The sequence below is a fragment of the Manduca sexta genome, chromosome 10 (assembly GCF_014839805.1).
Source record: "Manduca sexta isolate Smith_Timp_Sample1 chromosome 10, JHU_Msex_v1.0, whole genome shotgun sequence".
NCBI classification, from domain to species: domain Eukaryota; kingdom Metazoa; phylum Arthropoda; class Insecta; order Lepidoptera; family Sphingidae; genus Manduca; species Manduca sexta.
Window position 1 is genome coordinate 9,229,057 of NC_051124.1, and position 17,015 is coordinate 9,246,071.

General features: G+C 37.0%; 2 protein-coding genes across 3 annotated transcripts in view; one reads left to right on the forward strand and one right to left on the reverse strand.

Moving 5' to 3' along the window:
• Nucleotides 1-9,139, forward strand: part of LOC115442700 (MOXD1 homolog 1) — a 79,694-nt gene extending 70,555 nt beyond the window's left edge. The window contains exons 4-13 of the mRNA XM_030167834.2: nucleotides 119-277; nucleotides 1,075-1,387; nucleotides 1,636-1,737; nucleotides 2,130-2,293; nucleotides 2,885-3,001; nucleotides 3,528-3,674; nucleotides 4,110-4,264; nucleotides 5,395-5,507; nucleotides 5,924-6,090; nucleotides 6,751-9,139. Of these exons, the coding sequence (XP_030023694.1) occupies nucleotides 119-277; nucleotides 1,075-1,387; nucleotides 1,636-1,737; nucleotides 2,130-2,293; nucleotides 2,885-3,001; nucleotides 3,528-3,674; nucleotides 4,110-4,264; nucleotides 5,395-5,507; nucleotides 5,924-6,090; nucleotides 6,751-6,939 (1,626 nt within the window). The 3' untranslated portion in view covers nucleotides 6,940-9,139. The remainder of the gene's footprint in view (nucleotides 1-118; nucleotides 278-1,074; nucleotides 1,388-1,635; nucleotides 1,738-2,129; nucleotides 2,294-2,884; nucleotides 3,002-3,527; nucleotides 3,675-4,109; nucleotides 4,265-5,394; nucleotides 5,508-5,923; nucleotides 6,091-6,750) is intronic.
• On the reverse strand, nucleotides 8,774-16,103 carry LOC115442701 (DNA topoisomerase 1). Of its 2 annotated transcripts, XM_037437119.1 has the most exons (4): nucleotides 15,963-16,103; nucleotides 15,013-15,143; nucleotides 9,645-10,115; nucleotides 8,774-9,602 (listed from the first exon to the last, which is right to left on the reverse strand). In XM_037437119.1, the coding sequence occupies exons 1-4, from the start codon at nucleotides 15,963-15,965 to the stop codon at nucleotides 9,398-9,400; spliced, it is 810 nt and encodes a 269-aa protein (XP_037293016.1). In that variant the 5' UTR covers nucleotides 15,966-16,103; the 3' UTR covers nucleotides 8,774-9,397. The 2 variants fall into 2 exon arrangements, with proteins under 2 accessions (XP_037293016.1, XP_037293015.1); XM_037437118.1 differs by having other exon boundaries at nucleotides 8,774-10,115.
• Between the last annotated feature and the right edge of the window lie 912 nt (nucleotides 16,104-17,015).

Sequence of the window (17,015 nt, forward strand, 5' to 3'; positions counted from 1 at the left end):
ACTTCTTAATTAAATTGGAGCCTCTCTCCTGTTACACCTTGTAAATATTATATCTCAGATATCCGCAATATTACTACTATGTATATACAATGATGAAGGCAATAATATGTATTTACAGGAGGACACAACACAAATCCTGTGGGCTCTAGGTCCCGATGGGTCGGATGGTGATCTTCCTAAGCAGGTGAAGAGTAGTAACAGACCGCTGCGGTTGTTACTGCCTGTTTCAAAACCTGACTCCATACCTTTGAGGCATTGGGATGTACGATTTAATAATGTAAGTATTTATTTATTTATTAGGTTTTCCAGCAGACTTAACACTACGATTACAATAATTTAAATATTATAACTTATAGCTATATAAGTTATAATATTAGCCTACAAGGTGGACGGACGACCTGGCTAAGGTCGCAGGAAGTCGCTGGATGCAGGCCGCTTCCAACAGGTCGACGTGGAGATCCTTGGGGGAGGCCTATGTTCAGCAGTGGACTTCCTGTGGCTGAGAGATGATGATGATGATGATGATAGCTTTATAATGTAAGCCCAAGTTAGGAAAACTCAACATGCACATAATTTAAACTAAAAGTGACCCAAGCGCAGCAAATATAGTATTATTTTCAGTATTTCATCATAATATATGATAGGATGGATTTTATTTGGCTTTTCTTTTAAAATCCTTTTTCAATTGTTTGTGAGCGCACAAATATTAGGTCCAACATCAAGAGACTGCGTCTTCGGTCTCTAAAATTATATCAACTGTCTCTACGTTTAATCATTTATTATTAAACTTCCATCGACTAATAAATATGTAATAAATTTAAACCTTATCAATAACATAGTTTACAACAGCTTTTTAAAGTTACATGTAAACGATAATTCATTATAACAGCATTATTACAGATAGAGCTATAAATAAGTTAACACAGTGAACCGTGAAGTATTAAATAAGTTCTTAATTCTAACCTCAAGATGGCAACATTTTTAAAAATCTTTTCAGTTTCACAAGATAGCTAGTTGCATTATTTCGCTCCATATTACCTAAAGCACAATTTAAACAACTACTGTCAATTCCAGCTCACAATCCCCCACGACATGGCAACACTGTTCTGGTGTAAGGTCTTCAAGGCCCCCGACCTGGCTAAAAAGCATCATATAGTAGGTTATCAACCTATCATAGACAGCAGACCCATCAGAGATGGGAAACCTGTTGTGGAGAAGGACAGCTTGTCGCCGGTCCATCATATGGTGCTGTACGAATGTGCTGAGGACGAGGACAAGCATCTGTGGAATAACTGGGCGGATACTGAGGGATACTACGGCCCCACCAGGCCGAGTGGTTGGGCGACATGTGCGAGGCCTATTGCCGCGTGGGCTATAGGTTCAAAAGGTAATTTTAAATTTTCTTGTATTTATTTCTTACCTTTCTGTACGTGGATTTGTTGCTTGAATTCGGTTTTATGAAATCAAGTATTTATTTTGTTTTAGAATAGGATGAGTCTAATAAAAAATGCCCACATTCGTTTTTCTTTAATATCAATATGTACAGACACTGACCTGTTACAATTTTGTAATACGTGTTTACATTTCTTTATGTTAAATGATACAAAATAATAAGTGTGAAAATATAAATTCCAGGTGAATTCCTGCCGGAGAATGTGGGCATACCGCTGGGTGAGAAAGGCGGCGTCTCGTACTACATGCTGGAGATTCATTACGACAACCAAGCGTTACACGAGGGTGAGTATATTAGCTGATGTTTAGGGAATTTTATGTAAATTGGCCTCCTAGATATTTTTTTAAGGAATAGGCGGTGTAGCTAATGTGAGCTAATTGAGGGATAAAAATTTGCATCATACATATGCAGGGTTATTTTTAAGGGCACAGCAAATTGACGTATTATTGGACGAACCATAGATGTTTCCCTTCAACAGCATTTGTAATTATGCCAGCCTGTTGAAACCGGATATACACAGGGTGATCCTAAATCACGACACACTTACGTGGATATACACAGGGTGATCTCGGAACGACACACTTACGTGAGCCATTATGGCGGGTTTTATCACCGGCGCCCGTTCCATGGCTCGCTAAGCTAATAAATCAATACTCAACCCTTCATATGTTTCCAGTGCTGGACAGCTCCGGCATCCGCGTGCACTACACGCCGGCCCTGCGCGCGCACGACGCGGCGCTGCTCGGCGCCGGCGTCGGCGTCTCCGCGCTGCACGTCATACCGCCCAAGCAGCGCCGCTACAGGACCGTCGGCATCTGCAGCCCCGAGTGTACTAATAACGTGAGTATATACATCCACACTCAGTGCTGGACAGCTCCGACATCCGCGTGCACTACACGCACATTACTACACTAATAGGGGATAAGCCTATAGGCATTTCGGGCACAAATTCCTAACTCTGGGCTGATACTGAGTAGAAAAATATAAAGTCACTTTTCCCGACCCGGAGATCGAACCCTCAGCAGTGCAGTCGAGCCGCAATACAACTACGCCACTGAGGTAATCAGTTGATTTCAATTTTATATTATTAATGTAAAAGTAACTAAACCTGTCTGTTACGCCTTCACGGTCGAACCGTTGAACCAATTACGATAAAATTTAGTATGGAGATAGTTTAAGACACTGAGAAGTACACAGGCTACTTAATATTCTGGGAAAATAATATATATTGGGCCTTTTAACCAGGAAAAAACTTTTTCACGCCAGGTGAGCCAATGTACATTAATACACTTGAATCTCATAATGTATAAGTTAGTTTGCTCAAAACCTAATAATTATAGCAAATCACGTTTTTTTTTATAAAGTATTCTCCATTGAATGTAAAAGAGTTGAAAATGTGGCCAGCTGTCTACATATTGTGTTTGTTTACAGACTATGCCGGAAGAAGGTATCAACATTGTGTCAGTTTTACTTCACGCTCACGGCACGGCCAGAAAGATTTCATTGAAACACGTCAGAGGCACCCAAGAATTACCGAGAATTTCGCAGGTGAGTAACACACATCTAGTATTAATAGAATTTAAGTTCATAATTATCGCCATCTAGCGGGTAATGAGTGCAACTCTTTCTGGTGTGTCAAGGTTGTGTCGTAGTTTTGGTATCTAACACTATTACCTCTCTTGAAAAACAGATGGCGCAGTATCGGAATTGCCATTTTTATGGTTGATGGGCACGGCTAGAAATAATTCTTTCTTAACAGAATATGTGATCCTGTGGTTATCCCTCGCCAGTCGACACAATTATTAAAAACTCTATATATCTATACTAATATTATAAAGAGAAAAAGATTGTGTTTTAGGAGGTTTGTAAGGGCTAATCTCTGGACGTACTAAAGCAATTTTGAAAACTCTCTCACTAATAGGAAGCTAAACTACTCCTGAGTAAGCGGGACTTTTATCTCGGGATATTTTTTTTATCGTGCCGCGGGCAAATGCTAGTAGAAAATACAGGCTGGTCCCGGAATGCTAGACGTCCAGCTGCGATGGCCTTAGTGAAATTAAATTAAATTTTCCAGGAGAACTCATACGACGCGCGCTACCAACAGTCGCGCATCGTGCCCGGCGGCAGGAAGTTCCTGAGGGGCGACACGCTCATCACCGAGTGTACGTACGACAGTACATCGCGAGACAAACCTATACTTGGAGGATATTCTGCACAACAGGTTCGTATTGTAACAGTAGCAGTCTGTACTAGGGAACTGTGATAGAGGTTTCCATTGTAGAGTATTTTTGACTGCCTCGGTGGAGTAGGTGTAATTGTACATGGTATTATTACGACTACTGCGCTGAGGTCTTGGGTTCGAATCCCGGGTCGGGCCAAAATAATTGTAACTGGGTTTCTCAATAAAAATTACTGTCACAGCTCGGTGTCACGAACAGAGAGTGCACTTGTGTATTGCGCTCAAACTTGAACTCTATAATATCTCCTGCGTACTTGTCTGACCTCCGTTAAGATAGGCCGCCGTGGCCGAAATTCGGGTAGGAAGGAATCAATCAATTAATTTGACTTCTCCATTTTAACAATTACGATGCAATACGTAATACGATATTTTACGAAATTAAATTCTATTTTAATAACAATATAACCCATTTTCCAGGAAATGTGCCTCAGCTTCATACTGTACTACCCGCGCACGGAGCTGGCCGGCTGCTACTCCATGACGCCCGTCAAGGAGTTCTTCGAGACCTTCGGCGTGAAGGAGTTCTCCAAATTGAGTTTCATGCAAGTGGAGAATATATTTTTATCATCAGGGTAAGTTTTGATTTAGCTTTTTTGGAAGCTATGCTAGTAATTGCTCGATATAATGAAACGTACTTCAAAAACGTTGCGAAGGAGTTTGATCCTCAATATCGGGTCGGGCAAAGTGATACTTGGATTTTTCTGCTTACTAACAGGCCGGAGTCGAGTAGTCTAGTTCGTTGTGGAATGGACTGCCGAGACGAATGTCCGCAGGTTCAAATCCCAAGGGCACACACCTTTGACTTTTCTAAAAAAATATGTGTGTATTCTTTGTGAATTATCGCTTGCTTTAACGGTGAAGGAAAACATCGAGAGGAAACCTGCATACCTGAGAAATTCTCTATAGGAATTTTCGAGGGTGTGTGAAGTCTACCAATCCGCACTAGGCCCTCGTGGTGAACTAAGGCTAATCCCTCTCAGTACTAGAGGAGGCCCGTGCCCAACAGTGGGACGGTATATAATACAGAGCTGTTATTATGGTGATAGGCTCGCCTGCAGTCACATCATAGCGCGGAATACATTTCTCCAAAAGTAGGCACTTTAGTTGCACCTCCAACTCAACTCGACCTTCTCCTTTGGAGATAAAGACGATATATGTACGGAATTTTTTTAGAGAACTTTCATGATTTATTTGTTCACTGTTAAATCTAGATATACTGGGTCATTTTGACATTGCGTTACTAAATGAAACCACATACTCGTCTTCAACTTTGCAGAAATTGTGCCAAAAATCATCCATCAATAACGAATATTTTCATGAAAAATCCTGGTTTTAGTTTTCTGTATTTTTCATCATTTTGTAGTTTAATGCGAATATGATGTGTGGTTGTGTGTATTTCTGACTGAAAGTATGATGTTGCCGCTGCAATGAATTCTATTAGACTAGTAGAGGCTATAGGGGGCGTAAAATTAAAATCTATTTTTGTCAATATTTATTTTGTTCGAAACTTACACTTTTTTATTTAACATCGAAGGCTCAAGTAGCATATTGTAAAGTGTTATTTCTAAGCAGATAAGTATGTGGGAAACCACATACTTAATGAAATTAAGCAACGCGATATCAAAATGACCCTGTATATAATAAGAAACATGGGTGACTCATTTGAAAAGTGTAATAATACTTAATACTTTGTTGTTTGCAGAAATTTCGAAAACTTACCGCCTCAACCAGATTTCACAATGAAAAACGAAAGAGACAGAAGGTACATCGAAGATGGCGCTGTGCAGGGCGACGATCAGGGCGTTAGCTTACTGAGTGAGTTCAAGATTTATACTTGCATAACTGTTTTACCATTTGCCATAGAATATTATACCGACCTGGCTGACTGGTTGTATATTCTTATGTTTACGCGAATGTTAGTCATTAAAATTAAACTACTTTTCGGATTCTATTGTGTTTTTTTATATCAGTCCCCTCCGTGACCAAGGCTGCAGTCTTCGAAACGTCGGGAGAAAACTAAAATATAAAAACCGCGATAGAATCCGAAAAATAGTTTAATTTTAATGGATTATTCGTCGACTCCGAAGCAAGACGAATCATTGTTGCTAATTTGTCATATAATATAATGTAAATATGGTCTTATTTCCGACCCAAAAATATTAATATCATAGAAGGCAGGGCTGGTCGTTTTTTTCGAATAACATAAAAAATGATTCTTTTTTTTTTTACAGAGGATCTGATAATTTGGGAGCCATTGGAGTTCCGCAACAAGTCGTTCATGGCGCATCTGAACGAGATGCCGTGGGCGGAGCATTTGTTGACGGAACAGATCGAGAAATCACTGTACAAGGGCATGCACATGACCTTCTGCAAGAAACGAGACGATAGTTGGGGCGTGGTGAGTTCATTTTGTATATCAGCATGATATAAGGGAGGGACTGTTTTCTGATGGTAATTGATCACATTGCTTAAACACGTGGTGGTATCTATACATATTATAAAACAAAGTCCCCTTTTCTGTCTGTCTGTATGTTATCGATTTTCTCAAAATCTAATTAACGGATTTTTATGGTATGGAGATAGTTTAAGACCTTGGGAAGGCTTCTTCTACCAAATAGATTTTAATGAAATTTGGTATGGAGATAGTTTAAGACCTTAGGAAGGCTATAGGCTACTTCATATCCCAGGAAAATGTATAGCGGGACTTTCATCCCGGAAAACTCCATCACGCGGGCGAAGCCGCTACCATAAGCTAGTTGTTATTCAAAATACGAAAGGTGCAGTAAAGCTAGGTATATACCAAGAAAAGTATGTGTTTGTTTCACAATGCTGAGTACAAATCAAGCGAACGAATGCGAAAGACTGTGTGGACGATTTATTTAAATTGAGAGTACATGCGGTCTCTATCGTCTAATGACTCTCACACGTTTGCTCGCACTGATTCGCACCCGCTTGCTTTAAAACCGGCATACCAGTTGTTTTCCCCAATCTCACATAAACTGCAACAGAATTCCAATAAATCTATAAACGTTATTTCTAAAATTGATATCTCTTTCAGCCGATACAAATACAAAACTATCCAAACTTCACCGAAGTGATGGACAACGACACATCAGAGAAATCGTGCCACTACAAAAGCGTTAACTTACCCTCATCTGTAACGAAGTCGACTACAGGTCTCGGCTCAACGAAAACCATCAGTTCCCTCCTTCTGGCTGCATGCGCAATAATCATGATCGCACGGTAATGATAAAATTTAAAAAAAAAGTTAAACCGGAACCAATGATTTTCTGTTGTTTTTATATTTTTCGTTTTATATACTTTGTTTTTTTTTTTTTGGAAAAACGGTCTGGATGTCTGAATGATATAGTATTATTTTGCCAAATTGTCATCACTTCGCAACTGTTTGTTGCGTTGCAAATGCTACTATGGTGTTATGCCAAAGTCGTTTAACGATTTCGTATGCGTTTTTAAATGAATTTTGTGCAAATACCGCGTCACAATAGCGATTCTTATGAATTTTCGGACAAAGCTGTTCTCTATGTAAGTTTAAATCTTCAATTATTATAAGTTTATGTAAATATTACATTATTTCTGTATAATTAAGTTATACCTGTTATTTTTATTTATGAACAATTTAATACATGTGTTGTGACGTCATCGTGCATATTGGTAACACTGCCATCTAGTGACGCTTGCAGTAACTAGTAACAAAACTTCATTTAGAAACGCAGTACTAGTAGTTAGCCGTGTAGATTTTTTCCCAATAAGCGAGTGAATGGTTTTGTGATTTATGTACTTATGAGTATTTGCTCATGGTTGCGATTACGGCAAGAAACTACCAAACTGTTGGTATATACCTGGTTTTTTACAATTGGATAGAATTCCGTCAGGACTGATTTTTATATTCCATTTTTCATTCTAATTTCCATGTTACATAACGGTGTGATGTTTAAATGTAACCTCGTTGTAATAGGAATGCAATACAATATGAATAAGTATTTGTTAGTTGTTGGGCGGTGTTTGTGTGTAAATAATTTAGGATAATCCCAATAGAGGGCGTTGTACGGTATTTATTGGTTTTAAACGTCAATTTAGCGACATCTAGTGACAAACTCTTTAACTACTTCTTTCAACAAAAATCGTCCAACAACTAAACCAGAGTTTCAATGCAAGACGTTTCCTCTCTATATTATTTTATATTTTCGTGGACTTTATGTATTGTCGGTTTGTAGTTGTCAACTATTTTGGTATATTGCGGATATAGTTTTTTTTTCACCCATTTGTCAGCTTTAAAAAAACATTTTCATTCTGATACAATAAATAAAAATGTTTATAAATCGAATTGAAATATACATAATTTTGAGGAAAATGAACCCAATCCGCATTGTTTTAGGGACAACTAACCAATACATTTCTTCAAGTATATTATGAAAGAATGCATGCTCATTTAATCTGAAATCGAACAAAAATAAATTATTTAAGTTCTAATGCCCTTAGTCCGAAAACTTATACAATACGGTGCCTTGTGCCTGCCTTCTAATTTGATACGTACTTTACATGCGTTTTTATAGTAGAACGTTCACTTAGGGCTGTGCATAGTTAGCAATAATTTAGCAGATGTATCTATAACTAAAATAATGTAAAAATGAAAACTTCTTTTGCTCTTAAAATAATGTATCACCTTTTTTATGCGGGAACGGCAGTGACCCAACTGCACCTGATGATAAGTGGGGTCCAATAGTATGTCGACTGACAAGAGATGATTACCCCTCGACAGTCGACACAATCATGCCGGCCTGTTCGAACCGTATATACAGGTTGATCCCCGAACGTGACACTTACGTGGGTTACTATGGCGGGTTTCAACTCCTAGTGTACGGTGGTCGCTATCCTGGCGGATGTAAAATATATCCTACCACCATCACTGTTGTCGCAAAGATGACAATTAAAACATATATTTTTATACTGCAATGATTGTTCAAGATTTATTTTCGAATTTGTATATAGCATCATTTTTATAATTGACAGTGTAGACGAAAATAATTTCTAATATCAAGATACCGTGGGTAGTTCTTGTCAATTTTGTACAGATATGTATGTCAATAAAATAAAATTGATATTTAATCGTAACAGGTAGTGATTATAAGAACCAAGAAGCAATAAAATAAATAGTAATTAAATATTTTTCCTTGTGAGTAAACAATTATTGATTATTCACCATATAATTATTTTAATAGATTAAAACACGAATAATTATCGGTTATAGAAACATGTGCTAAACTTATTCCATGAAAATTGTCGAGTCATTGTGTAGAGTGATCAATGGAATTTTGCTATTATTTTTAATTTATAATCTATTTCCTGAGGGTTTAGCTGTAAGAATACGCTTAGTAATTAAGTTTTATTTATTTAAAAAGTCAATATAATGTGTTTTATTAATTTCACAATGTGTTTTACTTAACCTAATAATTTTATAATAATAAGTCTCAAAACGCGTTATTTCATCACAGCCTATGTTTAGACCAAATGCGACACAAATAAAAACAATATAAGCTATCCAGTTAGTTTGTGATTCTTAAAATTTGCACCAAGATTCCAATACACTGTTGTATTTTTCTCTATTTCGCATATTTAAATAATATATATAGTTAAATCTGCGAAATGAGATATTGAAATCTAGATATTTTTATAATTTATTGACTTCAAGGCCTTCTAAAATAGCGAAACTTTTTCTCAGCGCTCGTATCTTCTTTCAACTTCAATCCATCAATAGGTGCTGGTTCTGGCTCTATTGGGCTGGGTAGAAGTGGCGCTACTTCCACTACTTTCTTTTCTGGCTCTGATTTGGAATTGGATGAATCAGATTTGGAAGTAGTTGAATCAGATTTGGAAGTAGTTGAATCAGATTTGGAAGTAGATGAATCGGATTTGGAAGTAGTTGAATCAGATTTGGAAGTGGATGAATCATTATTAGAATTTGTTGAATCGGAATTGGGTACAGCAGGTTTCTCTTTAGAACTCTCTTCTTTTTTATCGTTATTAACTGTAGCTACTGGTTTCGGTTCAGAATCAGGTTTACTTTCCACATTTTTATCGTTATTAGTAGATGCTACAACGGGCTTTACGTTCGAATCAGGTTCTCCAAATCTATTGGCATTAGTATCAGAATTGGATATAGGCACGGAATTGGAATTCACAGCTCCAGAATTAGCATTATTTGTGGTTGGAATGGGATCGTTAAATGAACTGGGTCTCTGAGGGTAGGTTTGAGGATTTTGTCTATGGGCTTCGTATGCTTGCCAGTTGATGAACCAGAAGGGCTGCTTGTCCACCGGTAGTTTGCTGAGCCTGTCTATAAAGGCTAAGTCGCCGTGCGCTTCGACGGGCAGTCTAGGAGTGGTGCCATCGACTTCACCGAATCTGGAAATCATATGGTAATATTAGATAATATTATATTGTAGAATCATACATAGAATTAATATAAAACTACCCGGCTTTTGAGTTTTGATTTGTGGAATTGTTCATGATTTTTTTATTTTACTGTTCTGGAAATAATATGGTAATTATATTATGATTATATAGTATTATAGAATCATACCCTCGCCAATCATTATTGCGTCAAAAATGTAATATAAAAGTACCCAGATTTTGAGCTTTGATTTGAACTTGATCATGATTTTTTTCTTTACTGTCGATGCGGCGTGTCATATGGAGTCATTTTGTAATATGTGTGTGATTCGTGGAAGTTTATAATTTGTAGAATTGTCAAGCGTTAATATTTTTTACACACAAGCATCCTTTGGTCAAAAACATATTAAAATACATATCTAACTCTACATTAATTTAAAACTTGTTTTAATTTATTGGGTGAGTCATATATCGGTGCGCCACACTTCGTGGACAAACAAGATGTCATTGTATTTAAATGAACATGCATAATGTAAATACAGTACATACGAGTATATGGGCATCAGAAGCCAGATTTATCACTATAATTCAAAGCCTAGGTCAATGAACTCTTGTAAATGTAAACAAACTCATCGTCAAAATCGTATTAAGGAAAGCGCCGTTCTCTTTCAACGCTCCTATACACAGCTACGAATCATATTATACACTACTAGCTTTTGCTCGCGGCTTTGTCCACGTGAAGGTGTTTTCCGTGATATTTTTTTCCGACTTGATATGTATAGTGGCTTGAGGCGGCTCTAGCTCATGTGCCGCCCGTGTGCAATCAATTCCTGCGCGCCCCCCAGGGGACGATGTAATCTTAAATAAATTTGATACTAAATATTAAATTAAAAGTTATTGTGCAAAGTAAAGAAGCCGCTCGCCGGCCTTAGCACGGGCGCAGGTTGTTTGAGAAAGCTAGTGTCGCGAGCAACGCGTGTCTCTTTGAAGGTGTGTGTAGCGCCCCCTAACACACTGCGCCCGTGTGCAGCGCACCCTGCACAATAGGTAAAGCCGCTGATAGTGGTGCAGGTAGAAGTTTTCCGAAAGGTAGCCCGGCTCATATAGGTCCTTGCATAAATGCGGTCTGCAAATTGTTTTAATAATAGACGTTACATAAATTACGAAAGAGAAGCCGGCAGGAATCCGGTTATATGGACCCTTCGCTACTAAATGACGATATTTGGTTACTAACACTAACACCTAAGGGTCTTATTTTCTATGACAATGTAAGTCGTAACGTGGCTGTGTTACGCTATCGTAAAATTACAATAGAATGATAGTCTGTATACCAATTTTACGCCCTAAACGCGAAACGATGCGTTACGTGTTTATTCCACAATAAATACCGTATGACACAGAGAATAAGGCTTCATATTGCTTACTGTAGTGCTGTAAACCATCTTGGAACCATCAGCTTGCGTCAAAGACTTCAATCAGTACAATAGTAGCAGACTAGGTAAGTTACCGGTAACCATGACATTCCGACATTGCTCATCAATTAGTCCTTGACCACGAGGGAGTTCCCCGCAAAGAAAAGGTCTGTTGATTGTCAAGGCTGACATAACAATAGTGACTCATATTGACTGTCCTACTATAATCATAAATACGTAAGCTTGTGAGGATGCATGTATTGATGAATAATATATAAGTGGCCAAGGGTCCATAGAAGCCGATTCCTAGCGGCTTTCCTTTATATAGAGTATGTACAATCTCATTATCATTAAAACGATTTACAGAATGCATTTATGCATATTAGTACGATCAGCAACAAAAGTCGATGAACAGATACTAATTTACAAAACACCTGAACATTGAAACGGACCATAAATCACTTACCAAAGAAGAGTACAGATTAAGGTTATCATTTCAATATGGATACCCAAGGAAAGGATTGGCTGAAAAAAATATGAAAAAGAAACTGACGTGTACGTTGAATCCTTCGAAGAGAATCTTCTGCCAGAATAATTTTGAATTTACATATTTGTTCTTTAAACCGGCCAGTGCTCTATAAAATAGGATGTTTAAAATGTAACTAACCTATTCCTATTAATCTATATCTATCTATCTATACTTATAATAAATCTGTAGAGAGGTCAATTCTGTACATGAAATATATTTCCAAAATAACTATCAGGGGGTGATTAGGGATCGATACCGATGCCAAAGATGCAATTAGTAAAATTTTTGTCTGTCTGTCTTTCTGTCTGTCTGTCTGTCTGTCTGTCTGTATAACCGTTATAGAAACAAAAACTACTCGACGGATTTTAACGAAACTTGGTACAATTATTTGTCATACTCCTGTGCTGGTTATAGTATACTTTTCATCACGCTACAATTAATAGGAGCAGAGCAGTGAAGGGAAATGTTGGGAAAACGGGAGAAGTTACTCCATTTTTAAGCTTCCGTCGCGTGTGCAACCTTAATGGTTAAAGCTACGCAGAAATCATGTATGACGGAAATGTTCTCCTTAAAATTATGTAAAAAAATCCCACGACAGCATATGTCTATCTTTTATGGTTGACTCACAATAACACGTGTAACTCCCGATAGCTTAGCAATTCGAAGCTTTCTCATTATATTTGTCTACTCTTACGTTTATAACACTCTCAGTCATCCCTAATTAAAAAGTTAACATTATTAAATATTCCATAAAAAGAATCATAGAAATCGGTATAGAAACACCAAAGTTATACATGAAATACGCTAATAATAAGCCATCACGCGTGAATACTGAATCATGCTATAAGCTTCCTTCGATTTCACCAGGATCCCATCATCAGACCCTGACAGGACAATCGGACCACCTGCATACCACCATACTTAAAAAAACATCCCGACAAATTGAGCACCTCCTCCATTTTTGAAGTCCGAAACCCACGCGGGCGAAGCTGCGAACGGAAGGTAGTGTTATAATATTACTTACTAAAGTATTAAGATGTTTTGTCCATACTTAAAAATGTATAATTCTGGTTATTAACTTCAATATATACTATTATATAAATCTGAAGAGTTTGTTTGTTTGAATGCGCTAAACTCAGAAACTGCTTAACCGATTTTGAAAATATTTCACTAATAGGAAGCTACATTACACTTAAGCGCTATACGCTACTTTCTATCCCGGGTAAATATAAAGCAAGACTTTAGTCCTTTTTTTTTTTTTTTTTTACGTATGTAAATCGTCAGTTGACTATCTCCCGCCTTGGGATGGGCGGGAGGGCGTTTTTTGTCAGACTTTTACCGACTAAGAACCTACGGTGTTACCATCCTTTGCCTATGTGCCTAGGTCCAAGATCCGGTGGCATTGAGACCTAGGCAGGCACCGGCCCTAAAGGGCCCCGCAAATTATACTGACACTGCTCTTCGAGGCGCGCGTGGAACACTACGCGCCGAACACACGGGCCGTTAGGGTGTTTCGGGCGACGGGCTACCCAATGCTCGTCACCCGACGGTCCGCGCCTACGGAGGCCGACGATCCTCAGCAGACGTTCGACGCCCGCGTCTTGTGCGTCTGCCGTGGCGGATGGGACGTTGGGCGCTTTGGCGCCGTGTCCGCTCCGCCACCTCCTTTGCGAGCATCACGTCCTCGCAGAAGGAGGTGACTGCGTCCACTCTCTCTCGCCCCGGAGCATGGCTTCTACCAGGCCCCGACGCGAGAGGTCTCCGCCACCGATGGCCGTTGTGAGAACACGGCGGTGCTCAGCCCAAGCTGGGCACACCTCCACCGTATGCTCCACCGTGTCCTCCGGCCGAAGACTTTAGTCCTTAAAAAACTTTTTCACGCAGGCGGAGTAGCGAGCCAAAGCTAGTATGTTATAAAATAACAATTTAATTGATATTCTGGGCTTTTGGAAAAAAAGCTTGTATATAAAACAAAGAATTTGCTAATTTTAGCCACATTTGTATTTATTACAGATCATAAAAAATTGCTAGTAATGTTTAGCAGTGAATGTCTTGACGGCGTTCAGCTACTTTTGTAGTTCAATTATGTCAAGTTGTTTTGTATTTAAATTAATCAGTAACTTATGGTAAATGATAATGATTAGGAAATATTGGAAACAAATTATGTTCAACGACTTCGGTTGCTGACTGTACCTATATGTTGCGTCGGGTTCCTTTTCGGAAAATTTCACCTTTCACCACTGTAATATATTAATATTTTTATCTCTTTAATTTTTAACTAGCGACCCACCCCGGCTTCGCACGGGTGCAATGCTGACTATTTAATTAATGTTATTATTATACATATAAACCTTCCTCTTGAATCACTCTATCTATTAAAAAAAACGCATCAAAATCCGTTGCGTAGTTTTAAAGATTTAAGCACACATAGGGACAGAGAAAGCGACTTTGTTTTATATTATGTAGTGATATAGTTTAATATTGAAACGAATAAGCTATTCGCCTAATAAAAAAACATCACACCTGCTTATAAACAACTAGCTTTTATGCATGTGTGTTTGTTCCTCTTTTACGAAAAAACTACTGAACGAATTTGGATGAAACTTTACAGTAATATTGGTTATACATCAGAATAACACATAGGCTACAATTTATAGAGATTTTGTGCAATTTTGGTCACAATATAACGTTAAATAGCAAGTAAGTCGGAAAAAAAATATCCCGGAAAACTCCTTCACGCAAGCGAAGCCGCGAGCGAAAGCTAGTTATATTATAAGTGCGAAAGTAATTCTGTCTGTCTGTTACGCTTTCATGACGAAACTAAACGGATTTTGATAAAAATTGCTACAGAAAAAGCACAAAATGTAAGTAAGGACAGCCTTTTTATATTTTTCATTAACATATTTTTACGCAGCCATAGCCGCAATCAAAAGCTAATATAAGTATACCTATAATATATTAAACAAACCTGTCGCCAAGCGAATCGGTGATGTTCGGAGTTTCAGGGTAACCGATCGGTTTGGTCCCCGCGAAGAAAGGTCGTTGACCTAGCACCAATGTTGCTGACATCAGCAGGATGAACATTGACAATGATATATCCTGCAAAGAAAATGAAATACATATAAAGTCATATATATAAAGTAACGTAAGTACCTATAAAGTCGGGTTGATATATTAAAATGTAATTTATTTTATCTAATAAATTGAAAGTATTTTTATTCAGCTAAATATTGAATACTTGTAAGTAAAATAAAAGCAAAATCTAAAATCTTCTTTAGATTTGTGTTTTCTTATGAACAATGGTTTTTCTTTAGTAAAATAAACTTCAAAGACTTTTTTAGGTATAGATAAAAATAATATTCTGATTAAAGGTAACATGTACAAGTATTTTAAAATTGTTCGGCTATTTTCGTGGCTGACTAGATGTTATAACACAGCTCTACCAGTTATGATGCTATTATGATGTTATATAATATACTTATTATTACTAAAAATAATAAAAAAAAAAAATAGTGTCTGTTAAAAAATTCTCTAATAAATTAATGATATTATTCAGCAACTAATAAGTTATAAAATTAAAAATACTATATAATAAATTATTTTATAGTAATACAAATGCCAAGGCCAATGCGACTACAACTTCCAATGATTTCTAACCTAATGTTAACTTACATAATTTTATACACTTAACATTCTAGTAATTACTTAACACATCTTAATGATTGATGTATTGTTTCTATAAGGTTTTTGTAACATAACAATAAAAAATATACATTAAAAATGTCATCTTAATGTCGTTAGCTATAATATTCCATTAGATTAATAATTAATTCAATCGGATAATTATCAACCATGTTTACTGTTAATACATATAAAATGGTTTACACTATTTATGTATAATTATTATAATTCTCTTACCATTCTGAGTGTCTCAGTCCGTCTGTCACAATGGTAAAGTTGCAACTGCTTACATCCTCCGTCCGCTAGCAAAAAATACTTAAGACAAACGAGGAAAACCCGCCTCAGACGCGACACACCGGTTTTTGTATTTAGGATTGCGAAGTACGGTATTTTGTTTTGTTGATAGTCCGAATAACTGTAAGGAAAGCAAAATGATCCGAGCGAGGACACATCTAGAAGCAATTATTACCTCTTTTCAATTTGTTTACCTTATGATATGAAATATATTCTTGTAAAATGTTATACATTATTTAGATTTCGTCAGTATCAACTCTACCACTAGTGCGGAAAAGAGTTTACCAGACAAAAATGGGTAAGAAACTCTGGTGTTGCTCTTTAAAAATCAGTTTAAAGTATAAACTACAGTACATGATCTAAACAACAATAAAAAATACAATTCGTTTTTTTATTGTTGTTTAGAGCAGTTCATTTATTTAAGCCGTGATTTTTGAAGTTCAATTGTATTGTTTAACATTTCAAGATCAGCTTCTTGATTTAAGCGACGGTATTGAAAAGCAAGTAAATAAATAAATTTACGTGTGATGGAATTGAAGAATAATATTATCCATGGAGGCCAATGGCGACGATACGTTATCCCCATTGCTTTCCAAGGCCCAAATTTATTTAGACCTCTTCTCTGTATTTATGTTTGCCATAATATTCATTATTTAAATGGTACTTTTGATTACTACAAAAATTCTCTTAAACGCAGGCATCATCGTGGGCAAAGCAAGTCAGATATAATTAAAATTGAGGTCAGCGTCACTAATAATATCAACCTTAATGTAAGTTATTTATAGCACTTCATAAAAAACACTCAAAATAAAGCCATGGCGTTACCAATATAAAGATGTCAAACAACTGGCAGCTTTATAATAAAAATGATTGATTCGCTGCAAGGTTGTATCATACTAGCTTTTTCTTACGACTCCAGCTGCGTCGAATATTTCTTTTTTAAAAACATACTTACATGATTTGGTATAAAAAACTTATTAATGTAGTATTTAGTCT

Bases quoted from the DNA above. Each gene is read 5' to 3' on its own strand.
- LOC115442701 (XM_037437118.1), bottom strand. The intron at 10,116-15,012 runs GTTTGTTTAATA...TATGATTTCCAG, and splicing joins ACCGATTCGCTTGGCGACAG to ATTCGGTGAAGTCGATGGCA.